The 23,462-nt window shown below is 36.9% G+C and overlaps 1 protein-coding gene across 1 annotated transcript in view; it reads left to right on the top strand.

Annotated features, from left to right (window-relative positions):
- Window positions 1-23,462, top strand: part of WDR27 (WD repeat domain 27) — a 164,267-nt gene that overhangs the window by 18,555 nt on the left and 122,250 nt on the right. The window contains exons 8-16 of the mRNA XM_044003517.1: window positions 105-225; window positions 6,739-6,853; window positions 12,046-12,149; window positions 13,013-13,080; window positions 13,804-13,922; window positions 14,624-14,706; window positions 18,798-18,876; window positions 19,015-19,209; window positions 20,427-20,507. Coding sequence (XP_043859452.1) covers window positions 105-225; window positions 6,739-6,853; window positions 12,046-12,149; window positions 13,013-13,080; window positions 13,804-13,922; window positions 14,624-14,706; window positions 18,798-18,876; window positions 19,015-19,209; window positions 20,427-20,507 — 965 coding nt within the window. The remainder of the gene's footprint in view (window positions 1-104; window positions 226-6,738; window positions 6,854-12,045; window positions 12,150-13,012; window positions 13,081-13,803; window positions 13,923-14,623; window positions 14,707-18,797; window positions 18,877-19,014; window positions 19,210-20,426; window positions 20,508-23,462) is intronic.

Raw genomic sequence — 23,462 nt, 5'->3', positions numbered from 1 at the left:
ACCACAAAGAGAGAACAAGAATAGTGGAAAAGGTAACTCTCCTGTTTTTTTTCAAATAAGTTTGTTCAACAGCTTGTGTACCTGTGTATGTTTTACCTTTTCAGCTTTGGATCTTCAGTTTGATCAGTCAGCATCATTATCGCTGTGTGACCCAGTTTGACCTAAGGAAAAAACAAGACATTTTCTTCAGTAAAAGGGTCAAATTAGCACAACATAACCAAAGAGGTAACATTTCTAGAATGCTTCTATGTGGCATGTCTTCATGCATTATTGACTGAGCAAAATTTACTGAGCACTTATTGTGTTCAGAGATTTGGTATGCCTGAAAATAAGTAGAAGACATGATGCCACACTCAGGACAAATGTGAAGAGTACACAGAAAGGAATACAAACATGTACAAACTGATCCATTTGTGCTGAAGGCTTTCCTGAGTGATTAGAGTTAGGTAGGCTTAGGCAGCTGTGGAGAAAGATGGTCAAAGCTTAGCAGAGAGAAATTAGGAAAACGTTCTAGAAGCAAATAACAAAATGTTGAGAACATCTGTATAACAAAATGGTGGCTTCAGGAATCTTGAGTCTGTCTCTGATAATTCCAAGAGGTGTAAATTTGGGAATTACTAGGGAATTGTTAAGACCAAATCCCCTAGTGTGATGGAGGCATTGCAAACTTTTCTAAGTTCATTGCTATCTTTTTGGAATTTATATTGTTATTCTTTCCTGTCCCAACTGAAATAGTTTCTGTTTGAATAGTCAACATTGGCATATTTTACTCACAATAAAAGTTCTTCCTTGGAAAATCCATCCATTTATATTGATGGGTCCTTTCTGCTTGGAGGATGGCATATCCAAATGTGTTTGGTGCCCCTATAAAATTGCTCTGTGGTTGTGCTGTATAAAGTTTGCTAAATAGACAAGATCTCTCAATTTGGATTTTTCAAACAGTAACCTTCAAGTAGGTCTTATGAGAGAAGAAAGGATTGGCAGTGTAGTAAGAGAAGCTAATGGAGTGTTGACTTCAACAAATCTGATAGACGGCATTTTGAAACGAAGAAGGTATATTCTTCATCCTTAGCTATAAGGCCTTAATGAAGAATTCATTCCTCGTTGAACTTGACTCTGTGTAAGTACTGTGGGGAATACAAAGATCAGTAAGATAGGGCTGCTTTCCCTTTATTTCATTAGGTTCGCTAAGATCTACTCAGAAATTAACCATAAGACAGGGTAATCAGAAAGAAGGCCCATGTGTGCCTTTAAATGATGGGTTTTTGGAATTTAGGAAATTTATCTCTTAAGAAAGATGTGTTCCGAATAATTATCAGGCACCCTTGACCTCTAATGGGCGTGCCTAAGAGACCAGAGAAGGTCTAAGAAATTGATGTCAAAAGGGCACAGCTGTTGTTTTCCTAGTGATAAAGTCATTGCTACTCATTCCTTTGTACCTCTGGGTCTAAGACCTCAAGTAGCTTACAGTACAGTCCAATGTACATGCTAGTTTTTAAATATAGACATGCACAACATAGAGGTTACAAGGTTACAAGTTTACAAGGAAAGATGCACACATAACCAGACTTCCTAGAGAAGCACTGCTATGCTACCAAGAGGTCTCACTTTCATCTTTTTCTTTCATTGTTTTCAAAACATTAAAGCCTGTTTAATGTAGCACAATGGGTCAGCCAAGGAACACTAACCCAGAGACCCAGGCTTTTCTCCCTTCTGCATGCTATAATCATGGAACCTTTGTGGGGGAGAAGCTGATGCCTTTTGTGATAAAATAATGGGATTTGGCAGATGCCCAGGGGCCCCACCTGAAGACTGATTTGGAGTTGATTGAATTGGGTGAGACTGAGAAACTGACTGAGAACCTACTTAAGAATGATTAACTGGAGACCATGCCCGGCTGACCCTGAGTTGGGTGTTGTTCTCAACAGAAGACCGCTCTCAACCAATCAGCTTGAAGGACCTCCCCTTTTGGGGAGGGAAACATGAAGTAGGAAGCTGAGGCTGGCTTACTGGATCACTCTCTTTTCATTCAGGAACTGGCTTGGTGGTGGCAGGCAAATGGGGCGTGGTGGGGGGCACTTCATGTGGACTGCTGGGAAAAGCAAGGGTTTCTCTCTGGCTTTACCAAATAGATCTAAACTAGGGTTTTCCATTCTCTCTCTTCACTAACTTCTAATACACTTAATAAATCCTTAAAAGCTTAAACTCTTGCTGAATTTATCAGTAAATCTTAGCCAGTTTCCCCCCCAAAACTGGGTGGGGGCAGGTTAGGACCCACATTAGATTTTTTTTCTTTTTGAATAGATTTTTATTTCCCAAAATATATGTAAAAACAAAATTTTAACATCAATTTGAAAAAAAACCTGTGTTCCAATTTCTCTTCCCCCCCTCCATTCACATCCCCCACCCACGAGAACTCAAGCAATTCAAAATGTTATACATGAATAGTCATGGAAAAATTCCCATATTAGCTAGTTGTGAGAGAATATAGTCAAAAAAACCCAAAACTTCAGATTAAGAAATTGTCAAAGAGGAAAAGAAAAAAAATTTTTTAAATGTGTTTACATCTGTTTTCAGATACTATCAGTTCTTTCTCTGCAGATGGGCTTCAATCCTCATAAGTCCTTTAGGGTTATATTGGATCATTGCCTTGCTGAAAATAACCACATGCTTCCCAGCAGATCTTCCCCCACTATTGCTGTTATTTTGTATACAGTACATTTCACTCTGCTTCAGTTCATATAGGTCTTTCCAAGTTTTTCTGATAGTATCCTGTTCATCATAACCTGCATATAGTACCTTAAGCTTGACAGAGAATTCTCTTGATAAAAGCCCAGCAAAGTAGGTACCATACGTTTTGCCATTATAATCAATCATCATAACTATTTCCCTCCATCCCACTCCCTTCCCATGACATTTACTCTATCTTCTTTTTACCTATTCCTCCTCAGAGGTGCCTTACTTCTGACTATCCTCTCCCTCGCTCTGCACTCCCCTTTTTCACCCTTCCTTCTTTGTCCACTTCCCCTCCTATTTTCCTACAGGGTTAAATAGATTGCTCCTCCCAATTGGGTATGAAAGCTATCCCCTCCATGAGCCCACTCCAGTGAGATCAGGGTCCCTGAGCTAATTCTTTGTTCTAAATTGTTCTTCCTCCCTCCCTATGAGATCAAGCAATTCAATATGTCATACTGGTGCAGTAATGCAGAACGTCTTCATCTTCCTTGAAAGTGTTTTGCTTTTTACTGCTCTCTCTCCCAATCTGCCCTTTCCTCCTTCCCCTTTTCTCCCTCCCCTCAGGGCAAAAATATATTACTATACCTACTTGAGTATGTATGTTAGTCCTTCTTTGAGCCAATTCTGATGATATTAAGGTTCACTCACTCCCCAACTCCTTCCCCCTCTTCTACTCTCCTCCATAAGCTTTTTTCTTATTTCCTTCATGTGAACTACCTCTCCCCAGACCATCTCTCCCCTTCTCCCTCCCCCAGTTTATTCCTCCTACACCTCAACCCTATTTTAATGATGTCATCATGGATTAGTTAGGTGGCACAGTGGACAAAGCACTAGCCCTGGACCCAGGAGGCCTCAAGCCCAAATCCAGCCCCAGACATAAGATACCCCACCCTGTCTGCCCTACAAAGAACAAAACATAAATGCTTTACAGATATCATCCCTTCATATTCAGTTCAGTCCTGTCTTCTGTGAATTGCTTACTGAGATAGTTCTTATGATTTCAAAGTATTGTCTTCCCATATAGGAATGTTAACAGTTTGATCTTTTAGTATCCCTCATGAAGTCTTTTTCCTGTTTACCTTTTTATGATTCTCCAGGGTCTTGTATTTGAAAGTCAAATTTTCTATTCAGTTCAGGTCTTTTCATCACAAATGCTTGAAAGACCTCTTTCTCATTGAAATCCCATTTTTGCCTCTGAAAGATTATACTCAATTTTGCTGGGTACGTGATTTTTGGCTGAAGTCCCAGTTCCTTTGCCCTCTGAAATATCATATTCCATGCCCTTCGGTCCTTTAATGTAGAGGCTGTTAGATCTTGCTTTATCCTTGTTGGAGCTCCACAGTATTTTAATTCCTTTTTTTCTAGCTGCTTACAGTATTTTCTCCTTCACCTGGGAGTTCTGGAATTTGGCTATAATATTCCTGGAGGTTTTCCTTTTGGGATCTCTTTCAGGATGTGATTGGTGAATTCTTTCAATTTCTATTTTAGCTTCTGCTTCTAGAATATCAGGGCAATTTTCCCTCACAATCTCTTGGAGGATGGTGTCTTAAGTTTTTGTTTTGGTCATGGTTTTTAGGTAGTCCAATGATTCTCAAATTATCTCTCCTAGATTTATTTTCTAGGTCAGCTGTTTTTCCAAGGAGATATTTCACATTGCCCTCTATTTTTTCATTCAATTGGATTTGCTTTACTGTGTCTTGGTTTCTCATAAGGTCACTAGCTTCCATTTGTTCAATCCTAATTCTTAGGCAGTTATTTTCATCAGAGAGTTTTTTAATCTCCTTTTCCATTTGGCTTTTCAAACTGTTGACTTTTTTCTCATGACTCTCCTGCATTGCTCTCATTTCCCTTTCCATTCTTTCCTCCTTTTCTCTACATCTTCTTTCTATTTCTCCTACTTTCTCTTCAGAGTCCCTTTTGAGGGCTTCCATGGCCTGAGACCAGTTCATATTTTTCTTGGAAGCTTTGAATGTTGGAGCTTTGACCCTGTTATTATCTTCTTCTTCTGAGGTTGTATTGTGGTCTACCTTACCCCCAAAGAAGTTTTTGATGGTCTTCTGCTTTCTCTGCCTACTCATCCTGGCTTACTATTTCATGGCTTTTAAATCCTTCTTAAAGTGTGGCTCTGCTTCCAGGACACACTGTTCAAGCTACAGCGTGGCCTGGGGGATGGTTGGGCTTCTTCTCAGCCTGCCTGGCCTCCCTTTCATTTGATTTTAAACTCTCCGGTGGGGGGTGGGGGCTGCTTCTCAGCTCCAGTCCTGTTCTCAGCTTCAGAGGGTCCCAGGTGTTTGGGGTTGAGGCGGGGCAGGTTTTAATCTCACCTGGCCTGTTCTTAGGTCTGGAGATAACCTCAAGCCTATTTACTAAGAAACCAACCAGCAAAGCTTTCTGTGGTGTGGTTCTCAGATTCCGACAAGACTGCTCCCCTGCTTCCCCCCCCTCCCCCAAACCTGGACCTTCAGCTGCTCAGGATTTCTTCCTGGTTGCCCGCTGGGGTGGGACAGTCGAATCCTTCCCCCCAGTCCACTGGTACCCCTGCACTTACCCCCCAGGCCAGTCGTTTGGCGAGCTAGGTTCCAGAAGACGCCTGTGCTGCAGCCGATTCAGAGGCACTGGGGCAAATTCCTCCAGCGGGTGTCTGGTGTGTTGGCTCCACTTTGGGGTTAGGCTTTATTCGTGGCCCAGTACATCCCCCTGAAATCCATCTATAGCTGGAGAAAACTCTCAGCCAGTATTTTTGTGGGTTTTTCTGCCCCGAGGGTTATTTTATTGCTATTTTTGGGGCGATTGTATCAGGAGCCCTGTGCATTTAATGTCTTTCCTCCGCCATCTTGGCTCTGCCCCCTCCCACATTAGATTTTAAACATTACACCTCCTTGGGGCTATTGGGTATAGTTTCTAACCTTCCAAAAGAGCAGCTTGCTCTTCCTAGCTAATTGTTGTAATAGTGCTGAGTGAAGGAGATAATTTTGGTGGGTGGAGGTGATACTGGTTAAGGTATGGATCAATAACAGGTCACTCTTACTAGAAGGAAGGAGATTGGATTACCATAGACAGGTGAGACAGGATTAGAACCTGAAATAAGCTTTAGTTGTGTAAATAAATACAGATGTGCAAGTAGTAGCAGTATTTAACAAAGAATTGAATGAAGGATAGTGAGTAGTGGAAGCCTTAAGGCTTATTGTTTAGGAATAGTTTAAATGTCATCCTGCCAAAGGAATTCGTGTGCTTCCCAAAATGTCTAATATAAATCAGGTTTATGTGATGGCAAACGTATCATTTGGAGAAGAAAAAAATGGTTGAATTGGTTTGTCACAGAGTATGTTAGTGACCAGTGTAATCTGCCATTTGATTTTGGTTTCTGATATTAAAAAGGCTCCCTTTTTTTGAGAAAAGCAGTATTTTGTTTTACTCTGACCGCTTAATCATGGTTTGACAAGAAAGCCAAATAATTCAGCTGCACTCCTGATTTTGGGAAGTTGATGTGGGTGAGGAAAACATACAATTCTCCCTTCAACACTGTAGAAGACTGCAATTGTAAGATTTCAATCAATTAGAATATGACAGTTTCTTCTGTCCCTTCAAGTATAGAAAGTAATTTTATATATGTTCAATTTGAATACAAATACAGTTTTGGTGATACCCAATGTATATATAATGAGTATTAAATCTTTAAATCACTGCTCCATTCCTCTTCTCTCTGCAAATCAAAACCATAAGCAAGAAACCCAAAGCAAAACATAACTGGCCAGCAAAGAAATTATGACCTTAGCTTTTCCTGGTTCTAGAAATTAGCCAGCTTGAGAGGCACATGGTGCTGTGAACTTCTAAGAACTTCTGGGGTATTATCTTTCACTTGCTTAAAAGCCATGATTTTGAGCTCTTTATATTTTATCTTTTAATACATTAGCCTAATAATCAAGACATTAAATTCTCATTTTATATTATAATTTAAAATTTGTTAGTCTTTGTTAATTACTTTTGATTTTCTTTTTCTAGAAGAAAGTCAACTTTCCTACACAAATGAGCTGAAAAAAGAACAAAGGGTAGAAACAACATTTCCTATATTGAGAATTGAACGCTGTGCTCATTCGGTTAATGAAGAGTGTGAATTGTAAGTATGATGTACTTTGCTAAAGCTGTGTAAAGGAAGACATTATAATCTCATAGAACATCCACCAAAACCTCATTTCTTAATTTAATTTTTATTTTTTGTGGGGCAATGAGGGTTAAGTGACTTGCCCAGGGTCATACAGCTAGTAAGTGTCAAGTGTCTGAGGTTGGATTTGAACTCAAGTTCTGAATCCAGGGTTGGTGCATTATCCACTGAGCTACCTAGCTACCCCCTAAAAACTCACTTTTTAATGGGCAATAAAGAAATGGGATGATTAAAATAAAATTGAAGCATTTACCCTTAATAACCATTTATAATTTTAAGAATGCATTTTTATTTATATAATAGGACATTTCATAAAGGGAAAAACAGAGATACAAATACTTCTATTATTTTTCCTTTTGTTGGATTGTGTTTAAATGTGAGAATACTCTGAAAATTTCTTTTAAAAAAGTCCCTTATTTTAGTGTACTTTTTTGGATTAGTTTTGTGATTTCAAAAGTTGTAGGGAGCTCCAGGTAAGGAAATTTCTACTGGTGTAGATCAACAACTGCTTGGCAATTTATAGTCTTAGGGCATAGAGTAGTTAAGTGACTTTCCCAGGGTCATACTGTTAGCATGTAATAGAAGCAGGACTGAACTCAGGTCTGCTTTTTTCAAGGCAAGCTCTCTGTTCACTGTGTTCTACTTTTTTTGGGGTGGGGGGAGAGCAATTAGGGTTAAGTGTCTTGCCTAGGGTCACACAGCTAGTAAGTGTCTGAGGCTGGATTTGAACTCTGGTCATTCTGACTCCAGGGCCAGTGCTCTATCCACTGGGCTACCCAGCTACCCACATCTATTTCTCCTCTTCCTCCTTCTCCTTCTCTTCTTCTTTAGCAATATTATTTATTTTTTAGTTTTCAATATTCATTTTGTTTTTTAAAATTTAAATTAAAAAAATTTTTCTTGATTACATGTAAAAATATTTTTTGAGTTTCAATTTTTTCTCCCACCCTCCCTTCCCTTCCCCCTCCTGAGGCCAGAATTATGTATTACTATCATGTTAAACATCAATATTCATTTTATAGGATTTTGAGTTCCAAATTTTTTCCCTCCTTCTCCCCCAAGATGGCAAGCAATCTGCTATAGATTATATATGTATAGTCATGTTAAACATATTTCCACATTAGTCATGTTTTGAGAGAAGAATCAGAACAAAAGGGAAAAACAACAAGAAAGAAAAAACAACAAATAAAGTGAAAATAGTATGCTTCAGTACGCATTCAGACTCCATAGTTCTTTTTCTGGATGTAGAGAACATTTTCCATTATGAGGCTTTTGTAATTGTCTTGAATTATTGTATTGCTTAGAAGAGCTAAGTTTATCACAGTTGGTCATCACACAATGTTGCTGTTAGAATGTTCTGGTTCTGCTCACTCTACTCAGCATCAGTCCACTTAAGTCTTTCCAGGTTTTTCTGAAATCTGCCTGCTCATCATTTCTTATAGCACAATAGTATTCCATTATGTTCATATACCACAACTTGTTCAGCCCTGCCCCAATTAATAAGCATCCTCATAATTTCCAATTCCAATTCTTGGCCACCATATATTACTTCATAAAGTACTTCTTACACAGACAAAATACTTAGTGCTGTGAGGAAACCTTTATGTGGCCATTTAAAACTTGTTCTGTTCAAGTCATGTTTTTAACATGCTTACCTAGAAAAAGACAAATGTCCTTTAAGAGGTTGTTAAAGGCTAGGATTGACTAGTGTGCTTAGAGTAGAATCTTTATCATCCAGTGTAGATTTGGGATAAATATGTGTAAATAAAAAGAAATTGAAAGAGTGGTTTGAAAGACTTGAAGATGTGATTGGCATAAAGAAACTTTTCCTTATTGGCATGAGGCCTCCACATTATCATCTCAGACTGCTCATGTGTCAAATGAGGTGGTAAGTGTGGGGTTGGACTAAATGACATAGAAGGTATTTTTCAGGTTTAAACCCTTCTTGTTCTGAGAGAGATGTGCATTGGTGGAAACAGCATGATGTAGTGGAAAGAGGATTGGTTGAAAAACAAGGAAGCATCAATTGTTATGAACTCCTTTTGTGATTGTGGGCAAATGATTTTATCTGACTGCTGTTTTATTAAGTATAATTTTATAGAAAACATTTACAAATTTAGCAGTATGTGTGATACACATTCTGTTAATCATCCCTGCTCTCATTTGAAGGGAGTAGGGAATAGCATTGTATATTAAACAACAAATTAAATAAATAATGTATAAATAATAGAAATTATAAATATAATACAAGTGACAAATTAAATACATAATAAATATCATTGTATATTATAAATATATAGTCATGTAAAGAAATTAAAAAAAAACCCAGAGGGGGAAGCAAGATGGGAGAGTATTTTGTTTTGTTTTTGTTTTTTCTTTGCAGGGCAATGAGGGTTAAGTGACTTGCCCAGGGTCACACAGCTAGTAAGTGTCAAGTGTCTGAGGCCGGATTTGAACTCAGGTCCTCCTGAATCCAGGGCCAGTGCTTTATCCACTGTACCACCTAGCTGCCCCCGATGGGAGAGTATTTGGATGAAGGTTAATGGAGGGAGAAACAAGTGATTTTGTCACTGGACTACACTACTCCCCATGGACAGAAGGAGGAGACATATAAAGAATTTGGGAAATAGGACCACAAGCCTGACATAGAGTCATAAAGTAGTAATGATGAAGTGCTTCAGTTTTATAGACATTAAGGAAGCTCTCTCTCTCTTCCAACGGCAGATAAACCGAGAACTTTTTGATTTGTCTTAGTGATAATTTCATCCTTTGAAAGGTAGAGAAACAAACAAGAGAAAATTCCTTTCTGGTTGTTATTCTCATTAACAGGGAAGAACTGGTTGCTGGGGTGGAAATGGTGGGAACTATTCCCCTTAGAATTTGATAGAGAAGAAGTCTTGGTATAATCCGATAAAAATGCTAGATTTAGGAAAAGAGGATGTGAATGTTCAGAGGAGATGTCATAGATAGGATCACGTGTTCTAAAGTGATACATGAATGGGAGTTGCTCAAGAATGAAATTCTGAAGACATGAAGACAAACGGTTCCGATGAAGAAGAAAAATAGCATTTGTCTGAAGGGACCATTATGGATGCAGAGGGACTTAGCACTCAATTTAGATTTTCCAAAAGAAATGTGCAGGGATTGAAAGCAGAGGCAGGTAACAGAAGATAAGTGTGAGCATGGCATGGACCTGTAGAAATAGTTCTGAGAATAATAATAAAACTTGGAATGTTCTTTTTTAAAAAAATATTTGCTGTAGTTATTTTATTTTATTTTATTTTTTCCCGTTACTTGTAAAGATAGTTCTCAACTTTTGTTTATACAAGCTTTCCAATTTCAGATTTTTCTCCCTCCCTCCCCTAGACAGCAAGTAATCTGATATAGGTTTTATATATATATATATATATATATATATATATATATATATACACACACACACACACACACACACATATACATAATAACATTAAACATATTTCTGCATTTGTCATGTTATAAGAGAAAAATCAGAGCAATGATGAAAAGCCTCAAAATAGAAAAACAACAGCACCAAAGACAAAAGAAAGAGTATGGTTCATTCAGCATCTATAATCTACAATTCTTTTTTTTTTTTTTTTTCCTGGATTTGGAGATCCTCTTCTATCATGAGTTCCCTGGAACTCTTCTGTACCTTTGCATTGGTGAGAAGAATATAGTCCATCACAGTAGATCGACACAATATTGATCATACTGTGTACAATGTTCTTCTGGTTCTGGTCATCTCACTCATCATCAGCTCACGCAAGACCCTCCAGGTTTCTCTGAACTCCTCCTGCTCATCATTTCTTACAGCACAATAGTATTCCATTACATTCATATACCACAACTTGTCCAGCCATTCCCCAATTGATGGGCATCCCCTCAACTTAAAACTTGGAATGTTCTAAAACTGATGAGGGAAGCTTACAACAAAAACAGGTTTTGTTTTTAAAGCTATGTTAGGAGAAAAAGGAGGATCAAATAATGGATAGTCCAGTTGCTCTGGGGGATGGGAGCCGGAGAAGGTGATAGTGATAGCTGACACCAGAGAAAAGGCAGAGCAACCCCATTCTTATTTTTGCTTCTTGGCAATTGGCCACAGAGAGTGGACCTGACTCTGGAAATGACAGAAATGATTAACAGGGAACTGATACCCAGTAAGGGGATAGTGAGAGAGCACCTTGGTTGCATTTATGTTACCTGATCCAGATGAACTAGATCCATGGGTATCTAAAATGCTGGCACATACAAATATGATGGCTGAGCTATGTAATATTTGAAAGATCATGGAAAATGGGAGAGGCACCACTAGATTGGTGAAGGTAAGATGTTGTACAGTATTGAATATCAAGAAAGGAAAGACAACAGAGTCTGTAAACTATATATACTGAGTTTAACTCTGATTCCTGAGAAAATTCTAGAATAGATCATTACATGGATAACCATCTAGAAAAGGAATCAGAGATAACAAAGAATCAGCCTGACTTCATCAAAAACAAGTCCATGCTAGACTAACCTCACCTCCCTTTTTGACAGGATTATTAAACTAGTAAATGAAATTAATGCTGTGGGTATACTTTAACTTAGATTTTATTTTAACAAAGCTTTTTTTGGGGGGTGGTGTGGGGCAATGAGGGTTAAGTGACTTGCCCAGGGTCACACAGCTAGTAGCTAGTGTTAAATTTCTGAGGTCAGATTTGTTTGTTTTTTTTAGTGAGGCAGTTGGGGTTAAGTGACTTGCCCAGGGTCACACAGCTAGTAAGTGTTAAGTGTCGGAGGCTGGATTTGAACTCAGGTACTCCTGACTCCAGGGCTGGTGCTTTATCCACTGCACCACCTAGGTGCCCCTTAACAAAGCTTTTGATAGAGTCATTCATATACGCTATGTGGAGAAGATATGACTTTGAGATTATTTTTGATTATTTTTATTACCAACACCACTGCTTCCCTACATTAGTTTAGATGATATAGAGTTGACTGTAATATTGTAATTTGAAAGCTAAAGGAAATAAATAATTCTGGTTTGAAGGGGGGAAGTAGATGAATACGGGACATTTTTAAGTCTTTTGAACATTATTCTATAAAATCTACAGGTCCTATTTTGTTTTTTTTTACTTTGAAATTAGCTTCCCTGCTGCTGCTTCCAGATGCTTGTGGATAGGAAGCTCTACTGGTTTATTCATAATTAACTTAGACAATTTGGAATTAGAATCTGTTTTGCATTTTAAAGGTAAGATCATAGAGCATCCCAAATTTGCTTGATAATTTGAATCCTTTTCTTTGATTTAATGTAAGTACAGAGTGGGCCAAAAGCCATAATTTTTGTTTCAAAAATCATAATGTTTTAATAACTTTTTGAAAATTATTTTTCCTTTTTTTCACCACTTAACAAGATTTGATTCTTTACATGTAATATAAATTCATTTCCTATATATACTAGATATGATGCTATGGTATTGTAAATTAAAAACAAAAAATAAAGGAGTTATTAAATATTGAAACTCCTTCATGACTTTTGGCCCACCCTATAGAACATATAATTTTCCTTATGACATTACTTGGAGTTTTTTGGAGTGACTATCTTAAAATTTTTTTTCCTTTCCTTTTATTTCTTTCTTTCTTTAGCATTTTATTTTCCCAAATTACATGTAAAATACAAATTTTGACATCAATTTTTAAAAAACTTTGTGTTCCAAATTCTCTTCCTCACTCCCCACCCCACCCCCGAGAACTCAAGTAATTTAATATAGGTTATATGTGAGCAGTCATGCAAAACATTTCCACATTAGCCAGGTTTTGAAAGAAAACAGACAAAAACAAAACTTCAGATAAAGGAACTAACAAAAAGATTATGCTTCAATCTGTATTCAGATATCATCAGTTCTCTCTCTGTAGATGGAACATATAATTTTTCTTACATATATATGCTTTTACATTATAATTTAGCCTATGAAGCATGCTAACCAATGCAGTTTGAAATTAAGGTTTCTGCTCTATTTAACTTATTAGAGATAATTTTTATTTATTTTGTATTAATCTTAATAAGATTATCCCTCCATTATTCATTAATTTTGCTATTTTTTTCAAATCAAGATTTCAGTAACCTTAGCATTAAAGTTGCTGGATCATGTGCAATAATGAACAAGGCTGTTAATCATAAGGTGAGTGAAGAAGCATTTAATGGTATTCCTACAAATATTTTAATACTTTACTTTGTCAATTATCTTTAATTTGAACTTTTAAAAAGAAATGAAATTATTTGACACTTTAAAGATTAAATAATCTAGTGACTTGTTATAAATAATTAACTTGTAAATTGTGTGTGATTAGGTTGTGTGTCACTTAACCTCCTATTACTCAGTTTCCTTAACTGCAGAATGGGAGAGTTAGCCTAGATAAATTTTTTTTGGGTGAGGCAATGATGGTTAAGTGACTTGCCCAGGGTAAATGTCAAGTGTCTGAAAGTGGATTTGAGTGGATTTGAACTCAGGTCCTCCTGAATCCAAGGCTGGTGCTTTATCCACTGTGCCACCTAGCTGTCCCACCTAGATATATATTTTTTTGGGGGGCAGGGCAATGAGGGTTAAGTGACTTGCCCAGAGTCACACAGCTAGTAAGTGTCAAGTGTCTCAGGCCGGATTTGAACTCAGGTCCTCCTGAATCCAGGGTTGGTGCTTTTTCCACTGCGCCACCTAGCTGCCCCTATCACCTAGATAATTTGTAATGGCCATTTGGTTCTTACGGAATGTTTGTTGAGTTGAATTGACTGATTGATGACTCTGTCTCTGTTTGTATTAGTAATGAGTAATGGTAATGAGTTTACATGTATTGCCACATTTTATGTTTGTCAGTGTCTCTATGATTTCCTGATTCTACCCCTCCAGGTTTTCTGCTTGCTGACCTCTATGTTTGGAAATCAAATTGCTGTGTTGGAAATTAATCTTCTTTCACTTATGCTGTCACAGCGTCATGATGTGGGAGAGACTCTTTCAGTTATTGCCAGGTACTTTCCAAGCAATGCACACTCAATGAACGTTTCTCAAGACAGACTTTAAAATTCTTGTTTCTCATAAGAGATGCAAGTGAACTGTATCAACTGTGACATTTTGCTATGTTAGTACAGAGATAAATTCTCATCTAGAACACTGAATTGCAGTTTAGATTCCTAAACTGCACAGTTTAATTTAAAACATGTATGTATCTATGTATGTATGCATGTATGTATTTGTATGCATACATACACACGTGGATATATTTCAGAGGAGAAAAGCAATACTTATTGAAAATATATAATAAGGGGCAGCTAGATGGCGCAGTGGATAGAGCACTGGCCCTGGAGTCAGGAGTACCTGAGTTCAAATCCGGCCTCAGACACTTAACACTTACTAGCTGTGTGACCCTGGGCAAGTCACTTAACCCCAATTGCCTCACTAAAAAAAAAAAAAAATATATATATATATATATATATATATACATATATATATATATATATACACATACATAATAAACACAATTTGGAAATAACAGGATGAGATCAATCTTTTGTTCCATCTTAAAAATACCAACAACTGTATGCTATAAGGACTATTCATTTATAACTATCCTGAATGATTTGCATGTAGTAGGTATGGAATATCCATTTATTTAAACTCATCTTTATCATATAGTGACTACTTTTGTACGTCATATTTAAATTTTTTTCAGTTCTTGTCTCCTGCCAACCTCTCCGCTGCACATTACAACTTTTAAGAAGAAAAATACTAATTTGGCTAGTCCAAAGAAATCTGGTTAGTATAAATACTTCTTGATTCTCTGGAATGGAAAACTTATGTTCCAGTGGTTCTCTATAGAATTAAAATGTTAAATCACATTATTCTCTTGGTTGTGAGAGAAGAATCAGAGGGCAGCTAGGTGGCGCAGTGGATAAAGCACTGGCCCTGGATTCAGGAGGACCTGAGTTCAAATCTTGCCTGAGACACTTGATACTTACTAGCTGTGTGACCCTGGGCAAGTCATTTAACCCTCATTGCCTGGGGGAAAAAAAGAATCAGGACAAAAGGGGAGAACCATGAGAAAGAAAAAAACAAAAAAAGAGAAAATAGTATGCTTCTATCTGCATTCAGACATCATGGTTATTTCTCTGGATGTGAATAGTATTTTCCACCAATATGTCTTTTGGACTTGCTGTGGATCATTGTATTGCTGAGAAGAGCTAAGTCTATCATAATTGATCATCAAGCAATGTTGTTGTTACTGTGTACAACATTTGCCTGATTCTGCTCACTTCACTAAGAATCAGTGCATGTAAGTCCAGGTTTTTCTGAAATCTGCCTATTCATCATTTCTTATAGCACAATAGTATTCATGGCTTCAGTTTTTTTAATGGAGTATGAGGGGAAGTTCTTTGCTGTAAGGGAAAGGTGATATAGGTGACTTGGGAAGAGAAGAAAAAGTTTGGACAACAACTGTGGGGAGTTTAACCAAGAATCAATCAGGAAAAAACCAGAAGTATTAAAGGGCAGGAGTGAGTGCCTAGTTCAGATTGAATAATATGGATTTGTAGTGGACTTAATCTTCAAGGTTATGTGACTTCCTCCAGTGGTGTTATACAGCTCAAGGGTAGAAGCAAAGAAGGCAGATAATGGGATTAATCTAGTCTTGAGGTGTGGTAAGGGATGAGTAATGACTGAAAAAGGAGACAGAAGACTGAAAGTTAGAGGACAGTATAAACTTGATCTGGCTAATTAAAGTTTCAAGATTTTGAAGAGGAGAAAGTGAAGCTAGAGCAAAGGTGATGACTTAGGAAAGCAAGGAGGTGTGGAGTGAGTGGAATTTCCAGTGAGGATCAAGAATAGGTTTAGGGAGGCTCAAGTTCCAGAAGTGCTGCCTTTTAACTCTTTATTTTTTTTTTAACTTCAAAATCTTCCTGTGTCTTATTTTATTTTATTTTTGTTTTTTGGGGTTTTTTTGTGGGGCAACTGGGGTTAAGTGACTTGGCCAGGGTCACACAGCTAGTAAGTGTTAAGTGTCTGAGGCTGGATTTGAACTTAGTTCCTCCTGAATCCAGGGCCAGTGCTCTATCCACTGTGCCACCTAGCTGCCCCCCTGCATCTTATTTTATTAAGGTAGACAATTTTTAGTTAAGTTCTTTGAATGTGCCATTAATCCTTATGAGGATGTCTTAGGATATCTTTCTTGTTTTCTTTCCTAAAAATCTTCATTGCTTTTAGTACTTTAGCTGAATCAGTTGCTCTAGAGCATTTAAAAATCATATTGGCATTTTTAATTTAGGTTAATTTCCATTTTCCATTTTCCTCTATGTGTATGTTTTTTTTTCCTTAGCTGCTTCTTTTCTCTTTTGTGTTTTGCTCTTATGTTTCCAAACTCCCAGTTCCATGTTTGTTATTTTTGTTGGCTTGTGTGAAGAGCCTGGCTCTCTTATTTTTTGTATTTGAATAGCTTGGATTTGTCCCCAGTGTATTTCATAACTCATTATTCTCCTGCTATGTGCCTTTGAATCATGTAACATCATCAACTGCAATCTGAGAGCAATAAAATTTGCAGGTGACCTAAATTGCTGTGGAAAAAATGCATGGTGGTTCCTAAGTAGGTCAAAGCCAATGATGACTTGCATGTAAAAAGTAACATTAAAATTAGCATCATCTAGCATGTGTATGAGCATAGAAAGCTGGTCATGTAACAAGATAATCTGAGCACTGCCTTCATATCTATGAGATATTGATAGAACCAGAAGAACGGCTTCAATGCAATTCCAGAATTAATAGTAAGATACAAGCAAAAAATTGTATAATATGAAAACATTTGAAAGAGTTTGGATCTGTAATGGTTGAGAGAATAACTATTCTAATGAGATCATTGGTACATCAAGATATGTGATTAATACTTCATTTTTATTAACTAGATGTGAAAAAGTTATATATACCAAGTATTAAACAAGATTTGGAGTTACTTGAGTAAAAAGTAGGTGAATAGGGGCAGCTAGGTGGCACAGTGGATAAAGAACCGGCCTTGGAGTCAGGAAGACCTGAGTTCAAATCTGGCCTCAGACACTTGACACTTACTAGTTGTGTGACCTTAGACACGTCACTTAACTCCAATTGCCTCACTTAAAAAAAAAAAGTAGGTGAATAAAACATTGCCAAATCATTAGATTGTGTCTTGTATGAACAAGACTTGATTATTAATAAACATTAATTATGTGTTGTCAATTATGAGATGTCAAATTATGTTTCTGATATTTTGTTCTAGCATTGTGAAGGGTTTAGTTTTCCTAATAAACTGTAATGGGTCAAATTTTTTATTGTTGTATCCTCTAGTCTATACAGTGTATTTATATGCAAATCTATGATAAGATTTGATAAATTAGATCTTCTTTAGTTGTTATTGTTTAGAATTTGTGATATCTTTACTTTTTCATCTGTATGTGGTATTTAGATTGCAACTTAGAGATGGAAACATTTCAATTTTTCCCCATACGGGGCATCTCATTTAGTAAAATAGTATACTATACTATGTACTGTATTTTCACATAAATTACAGTGTTTATGTCCCTTAGAAAAATGCTTGTGTAATAGTAGTCGTGTAAATACGGAATTTTATTGCAGAGATAGTAGCTTCTCTGTAGCCAGCTGGTGGTTAAATTTCCAAGCATTGATTCTTGTGACTTAAAATATGTATTGGTAAGGACTTTTTTTGATTTGAAAAAGCTCATATGGAAAACAAACGAATGTGCCTGACTTAGTCATGCCATAAGCCACAAAAATTGTATCCCTACTTTAAAAAAACACACTGAAGGCAATATGAATGAAGAGTGTAACTAATAAAGAAATGAAAATATAATATATTTTATTGCTGAAATCAGTTATGTTAAATCAGACTTTTACCAAAGTATTACTTTTAATAAACTTTCATACATTAACTTCATGAATTTTCATGTGATATTAAAACATTCTTAGCTTTATTTATTATTATAAAAGTAATTTTTATTTTCTAAAATTTTTATTGATGACCATAGTTTTTATGCCACAGATAATTCCTGATAATGCTGCTGCCTAACCCTAATTCTCCTCACCAGTCCTCCTCAACCAATTTAACCCTCCCAAACTAAACAAAGCAAACCAAAAAAGTGAACCCATTTGACAGATAATTGGCTTTTTTTCCTGAAAATTATTCGTATCATTTGACTAATTTTTATTAAGTGATGAAACTTGGTTTCATATTTGTGTCAATTCCCTATATATCTTGAATTTGTTATTTGTTATTTGTTTGTTTGTTTTTGTGGGGCTATGGGGGTTACGTGACTTGCCCAGGGTCACACAGCTAGTAAGTGTCTGAGGCTAGATTTGAACTCAGGTACTCTTGAATCAAGGGCTGGTGCTTTATCCACTGTACCACCTAGCTGCCCCTTTGAATTTGTTATTAAGTTGTTTCAGTTGTGCCCAACTCTTCTTGACCTCATTTAGTATTTTTTTGGCTATGATGTTGGAGTGGTTTGCCATTTCCTTCTCTAGCTCATTTTACAGATGAGAAAACTGAGTCAAACGGGGTTAAATGACTTGCCGAGGTCACACAGCTAGTAAGTCTCTGAAGCCAGATTGGAACTCGGGTCTTGCTGATTCTAGGCCTGGTGCTCTATCCACTATACTGCATAGCTGCCCGTATATCATGAATATTATACTCTTATCAGATATAAGAGATTGCTATAGGCATTGGATCTTTGATTTCATCAGAGAGATTTGATACAAAGATTTTTTTCCCTATATAACAGTTTTAAAATGTCTAATTGCACTGTTATTTTCATAATGAGATGATGATATTCCAAACATTTGAATGATCCCTTTTAATTATTTTAATATAGCTATGAAGAGCACCATAAAGGACCAACCGCTGGTTTTCCATACTAAAGTTGTATCATCTGGCTATGCATCTGCACCACAGTGAGTTGGAATTCTTTTAATCGGTCTTCTGGAATATTAAATACTTGTTTTTAACTATTTAGAGAGAGAGAATGCAAAATAATGAAGAGAGGGATGGACCTGGGTTGAAATTTTGTCAGTGATTCTTGTCAACAGTAGCCATGAAACTGTCTTGAGTAAATTCAGTAAAGGTGGACTGAGGGTACAGACTCTGAGCAAAATCAGTTTATTAACAGTGATACATATGATTGTTAACAAAGGGGGTCAGCCTGACAACCTCAGTCAAGCCAGTAACCCTAGTGAGAAGGAGGGGACCCTCTTTATTGACACACAGCAAAAAAGGCGTCTTGGTAGGTGTCGAACAGTATGATTGGCTGTTTTTTAAAATGTAGATTATACAAATGCAAAATAATTAAAAATGCTATATGGAGATTCAAATAAACATTTTAATCTCATTTTGCATTTTAGATATGTTTTTGAGTAGGTAGGTGAAGTGAATATTGAATCATTTTTTTATCACTAATATGCTAGTATTCATAGGTGTGCTTACAAAGAAGTCTTGACTCTAAAATGATAGCTAAAAATTACATTTAGCATTCTTGGAATAAAGATTGGGCCTGTGACTTCCTTAGCATTGGGAACTGCTAGATGAGGAAGCTTCTTTTATCAATGCAGATCGATACCTTTTCTGTAACTCAGAGGGTTAGGGTTAGGGTTAGAGCATTGAGAGGTCAAGTCACTTGTCCAGAGTCAAACAGCCAGGGTGCCTATGAAGCTCCAGGTCTTCCTGGTTTTAAGGCTGGTTCTATTATGCCTTACTTCCTTCGACAATGCTTTATTTTCTTTTATTTCATTCTTTTGCATAATCTCCACAAATCAAAAAGACAATTGATTCACCCCTTTTTTTGTATGACTTATGGCAGTTTCCTAAAGTTAGTCACAATATTCTTGGAACAAGTCTAGTGAAGAAGGAAGCATGGCATAAGTGACAGCTGGTGCTGAAGCCAGGAGCAGACTAGACTTCAAGTCCCACCTCTGCCACATGTCATCTCTGTGACCTTGGACAAGTGTCTTAACTTCTGGGGGCTCTAGGTGTCTCTAAAAATGGAAGTCACAAAGAAGGTGCTGACTTGTGTTTTTAGAAGGGGTTGACTGATTGGAGAAGTCCTTATCTCTAACTGAAAATTTAAGCAAGCCAGAGTTTTTGCAAATGCATAGATGCATAATTGAAATTATGAGTGAATAATGAGCCAGAAGGTTACAGTGACTAAATATGCTAATTTAAATAAGTGTAAATTTAATTCATTTAAATATTTATTAGACATCTGCTTAGTGCAAGGTACTGATACAAAGACAAAAGCAAAATATAATTGTGGCCTCCCACTATCACGTTCTACTGGAAAGAATTTTAACTTGTTGTCTTACTTCATGAGCAACTCCAAAGTTTTTGTTACATTACTATTGTTGAAGTGAATGTAGCAAATGTACATATGACTTTTCTCAGTGTTATAGCGAGCTGTGTATGTGATCCATGTTTTTAAAGTAACATTTTAGGGTATTCTTTCCAACAGAGGAACTATGTTTTCACCAAAGACCAACATAAAGACAAATGGTGAAAGATCCTCAGAATCGAAGAGTCTATATTATAAATGGTATGTAATACTGTTAGCTTAATTAAAAAGCTTAAATATGACTTGTGAAACTTTCTAAAATGTTTTTATTCTATTCTCTTCAAAATATTATTTCATAAAATTCCATTTTTCTTGTACAATGGATGCCAAGCAACTATTTTGAGTGAAATTTCAGATCTCTTTTCATTGGTATAAAGATTTTTTGTTTTTTTTTAAAGTTTCTAAATGTTAAATATGGTGTGTTTGTTCTTAGCACATTATGAAATGTAGAAAATTATGTATCCAGAAATAGGATTCAAATATTTTCTCACAAAATTCACAAACTGTTCTAAATGATTATTGTTCCAAACATTAATTCATAATTCCGAGTGGACAGTTATTAATATGGTATTTTAAATGAATACCTCACTTTTAGTGTAGTGAAAAGGAAACAAAAGGAGGAGACCCCTGGCTTTTCACATCAAATTACATATGAAATAATTACTTATATCTTTCTGATATCTCTTGTATCTACTTCCTTCTGTTCCCATTGCCACCCCCACCCACATCTGCCTGGATGACTGAATGAAACAGCTTTTGATCCCCCTAAAACCTATCTTGCTACTTTCAGTTTCTTCCTGTTTGATTCCTTTTGATTTAATTCACAGCCTTTCATTGGCTTCCTATTATCTACTGAATAAATTCAGTTAAATTTAATGCTGGTCAACTAAAAAATTCATTCAGTGCCCACTACCTGCAAACCACTCTACCAGGTGCTGATGGTATGAATGTAGCCCCTTTCACAAGCTTTTGGCAATGAATGAGGTAATTCTCTGGGTTGGGGGGGAGAGACTTGGTGATCATGGAGGTATGGGGTTTTGGGGAGAAGAAAGTATGAGTTTTTGTGGTCTGCATAGAGGAAGGGGGCACTGAGAAGTAAGATGGATATCCATCACAGGCAGATGAGTGAGTAATCAGAGCTACAATCTGGGAGTGGCAAAATAGAGCCCCAGTGGATTTTCCCTTCTATTAGTTTATTATTATTATTATTATTATTATTATTATTATTATTTGCGGGGCAATGAGGGGTAAGTGACTTGCCCAGGGTCACACAGCTAGTATGTGTCAAGTGTCTGAGGCCAGATTTGAACTCAGGTCCTCCTGAATCTAGGGCCATTGCTTTATCCACTGCACTACCTAGCTGCCGCCCCCCCCATTGGTTTAAAAGGTAAACAGCTAAGGAGTCTTCTCTCTCTCCCATCCCCTCCATCTGATGAGATGGAGTTATTTTTTCCCCCTAGAGCTTTCTGTTCCCTCTACATGGATCTGTCAGTGTGCAAAAGGGCTTTTTGTTAAGTATGATTTGTTTAGATAAAAAGTTCATTCCCCATTATTTTGCTATTATTGTAAATGTCTTCATTTGCTAAGGGAAGTGGGGGAGCTCTAAGGAGATTTAAAAAAAATGTTTCATAGAAATATATATACACATATTCATCCATCCAGATGTGTGTATGTGTGTGTGTGTGTGTGTGTGTGTGTGTGTGTGTGTGTGTGTGTGTGTGTGTATTGAGGTTGGTGCCTTTAAAAGAAATTGGGAAATTTGGGAAGAGGGGCAGGGTTGGGGCCAAAGATAATGAGCTCAGTTTTGGATTTGCTGAATTTGAGATGCTTATGAGGCACCCAGTTTGAAAAACTAAATAAACAGTTGATAAAATGAAAGTAATATGAAATGACACTAAAAAAGACATTCAGGAGCCAGACTGCAAAGGAATTTAAGTGCCAGTGTTTTATCCTGAAGGAAATAGAGAACTGAAGGTTTTTGAGTGGGTGGGGTAAGACAGTTGGATCTGTGCTTTGGGAATGTCAATCTGGCAGCAGGATGGCTTGGCGAGGAAAGAATCTAGTAGCAAGGGGACCAATTAGGAGACTATTATAATATTCATAAAGTAATCCTTTTTTGTTGCTGTTGTTGTTCCATCATTTTCAGTCATGTCTACGCTTTGTGACTCTATTTGTGTTTTTTTGGCTAAGATACTGGAGTGGTTTGCCATTTCCTTCTCCAGCTCATTTTACAGATGAGGAAACTGAGGCAAACAGGGTTAGGTGATTTGACCAAGGTTACACAGCTACAAAGTGTCAAAGGCCAGATTTGAACTCAAGAAGATGAGTCTTCCTGACTCCAGGCTTGGCACTCTATCCACTGTACCACCTAGATGCCACCATGCAAATAGTAAATATTTAATGTCTGATTGAACTGAATTGTACTACTGAAAGGTTTTTTTTTTAATCTTAGAAATTATGTGTTTAGATTTGAACATTTATGCAGGTTACTTTGGCCCACAGCTTTCCATTTTGTTTTCAAGAATAGAACAAGGCATCTTCTCAAATATTTTGCTGAAATGGTCCCAAGGAATACAAGCAATTTGAGAGCATAGATGTTTTGGTTTTAATATTATTGTCTCTGGAATCATTTGTTGTTGCTTTGGGATTACAATTTCTTTTTCTTAATGCTAACAAACCACCTTTTTAGCAATGCATTCCAGAATTGTTCCAGAAATGGACGTCACACTCACTGACCTAAAGTTTATAGAGTCTCTTCTTCCATTTCTCTTTGTATCAAAATACCATTTGAGGGGGCAGCTAGATGGCGAAGTGGATAAAGCACTGGCCCTGGATTCAGGAGTACCTGAGTTCAAATCCAGCCTCAGACACTTAACACTTACTAGCTGTATGACCCTGGGCAAGTCACTTAACCCTAATTGCCTCATCAAAAACAAAAACAAAAAAATACCATTTGACCTTCCACGGATGTGCAGGACATCTGTCAGGTTTTCTAGTATTCTAGGATGTTGTTTGTTTGAGATTGGTTAAATCCATCAGTGTCCACTAAGAATTTACGCATACTCGGGTACAGAGTGGCACGTCACACATCCAGTCAATTCTGCAAGGTCTCTGAAGTCCTCTTGTGATGTTCTTCACTGGTCCTTGTTGGGAGTT

The sequence above is a fragment of the Dromiciops gliroides genome, chromosome 4 (assembly GCF_019393635.1).
Source record: "Dromiciops gliroides isolate mDroGli1 chromosome 4, mDroGli1.pri, whole genome shotgun sequence".
NCBI classification, from domain to species: domain Eukaryota; kingdom Metazoa; phylum Chordata; class Mammalia; order Microbiotheria; family Microbiotheriidae; genus Dromiciops; species Dromiciops gliroides.
The sequence above is the reverse complement of the archived record's forward strand: the minus strand, read 5'-3'. Positions and strand labels throughout refer to the sequence as shown.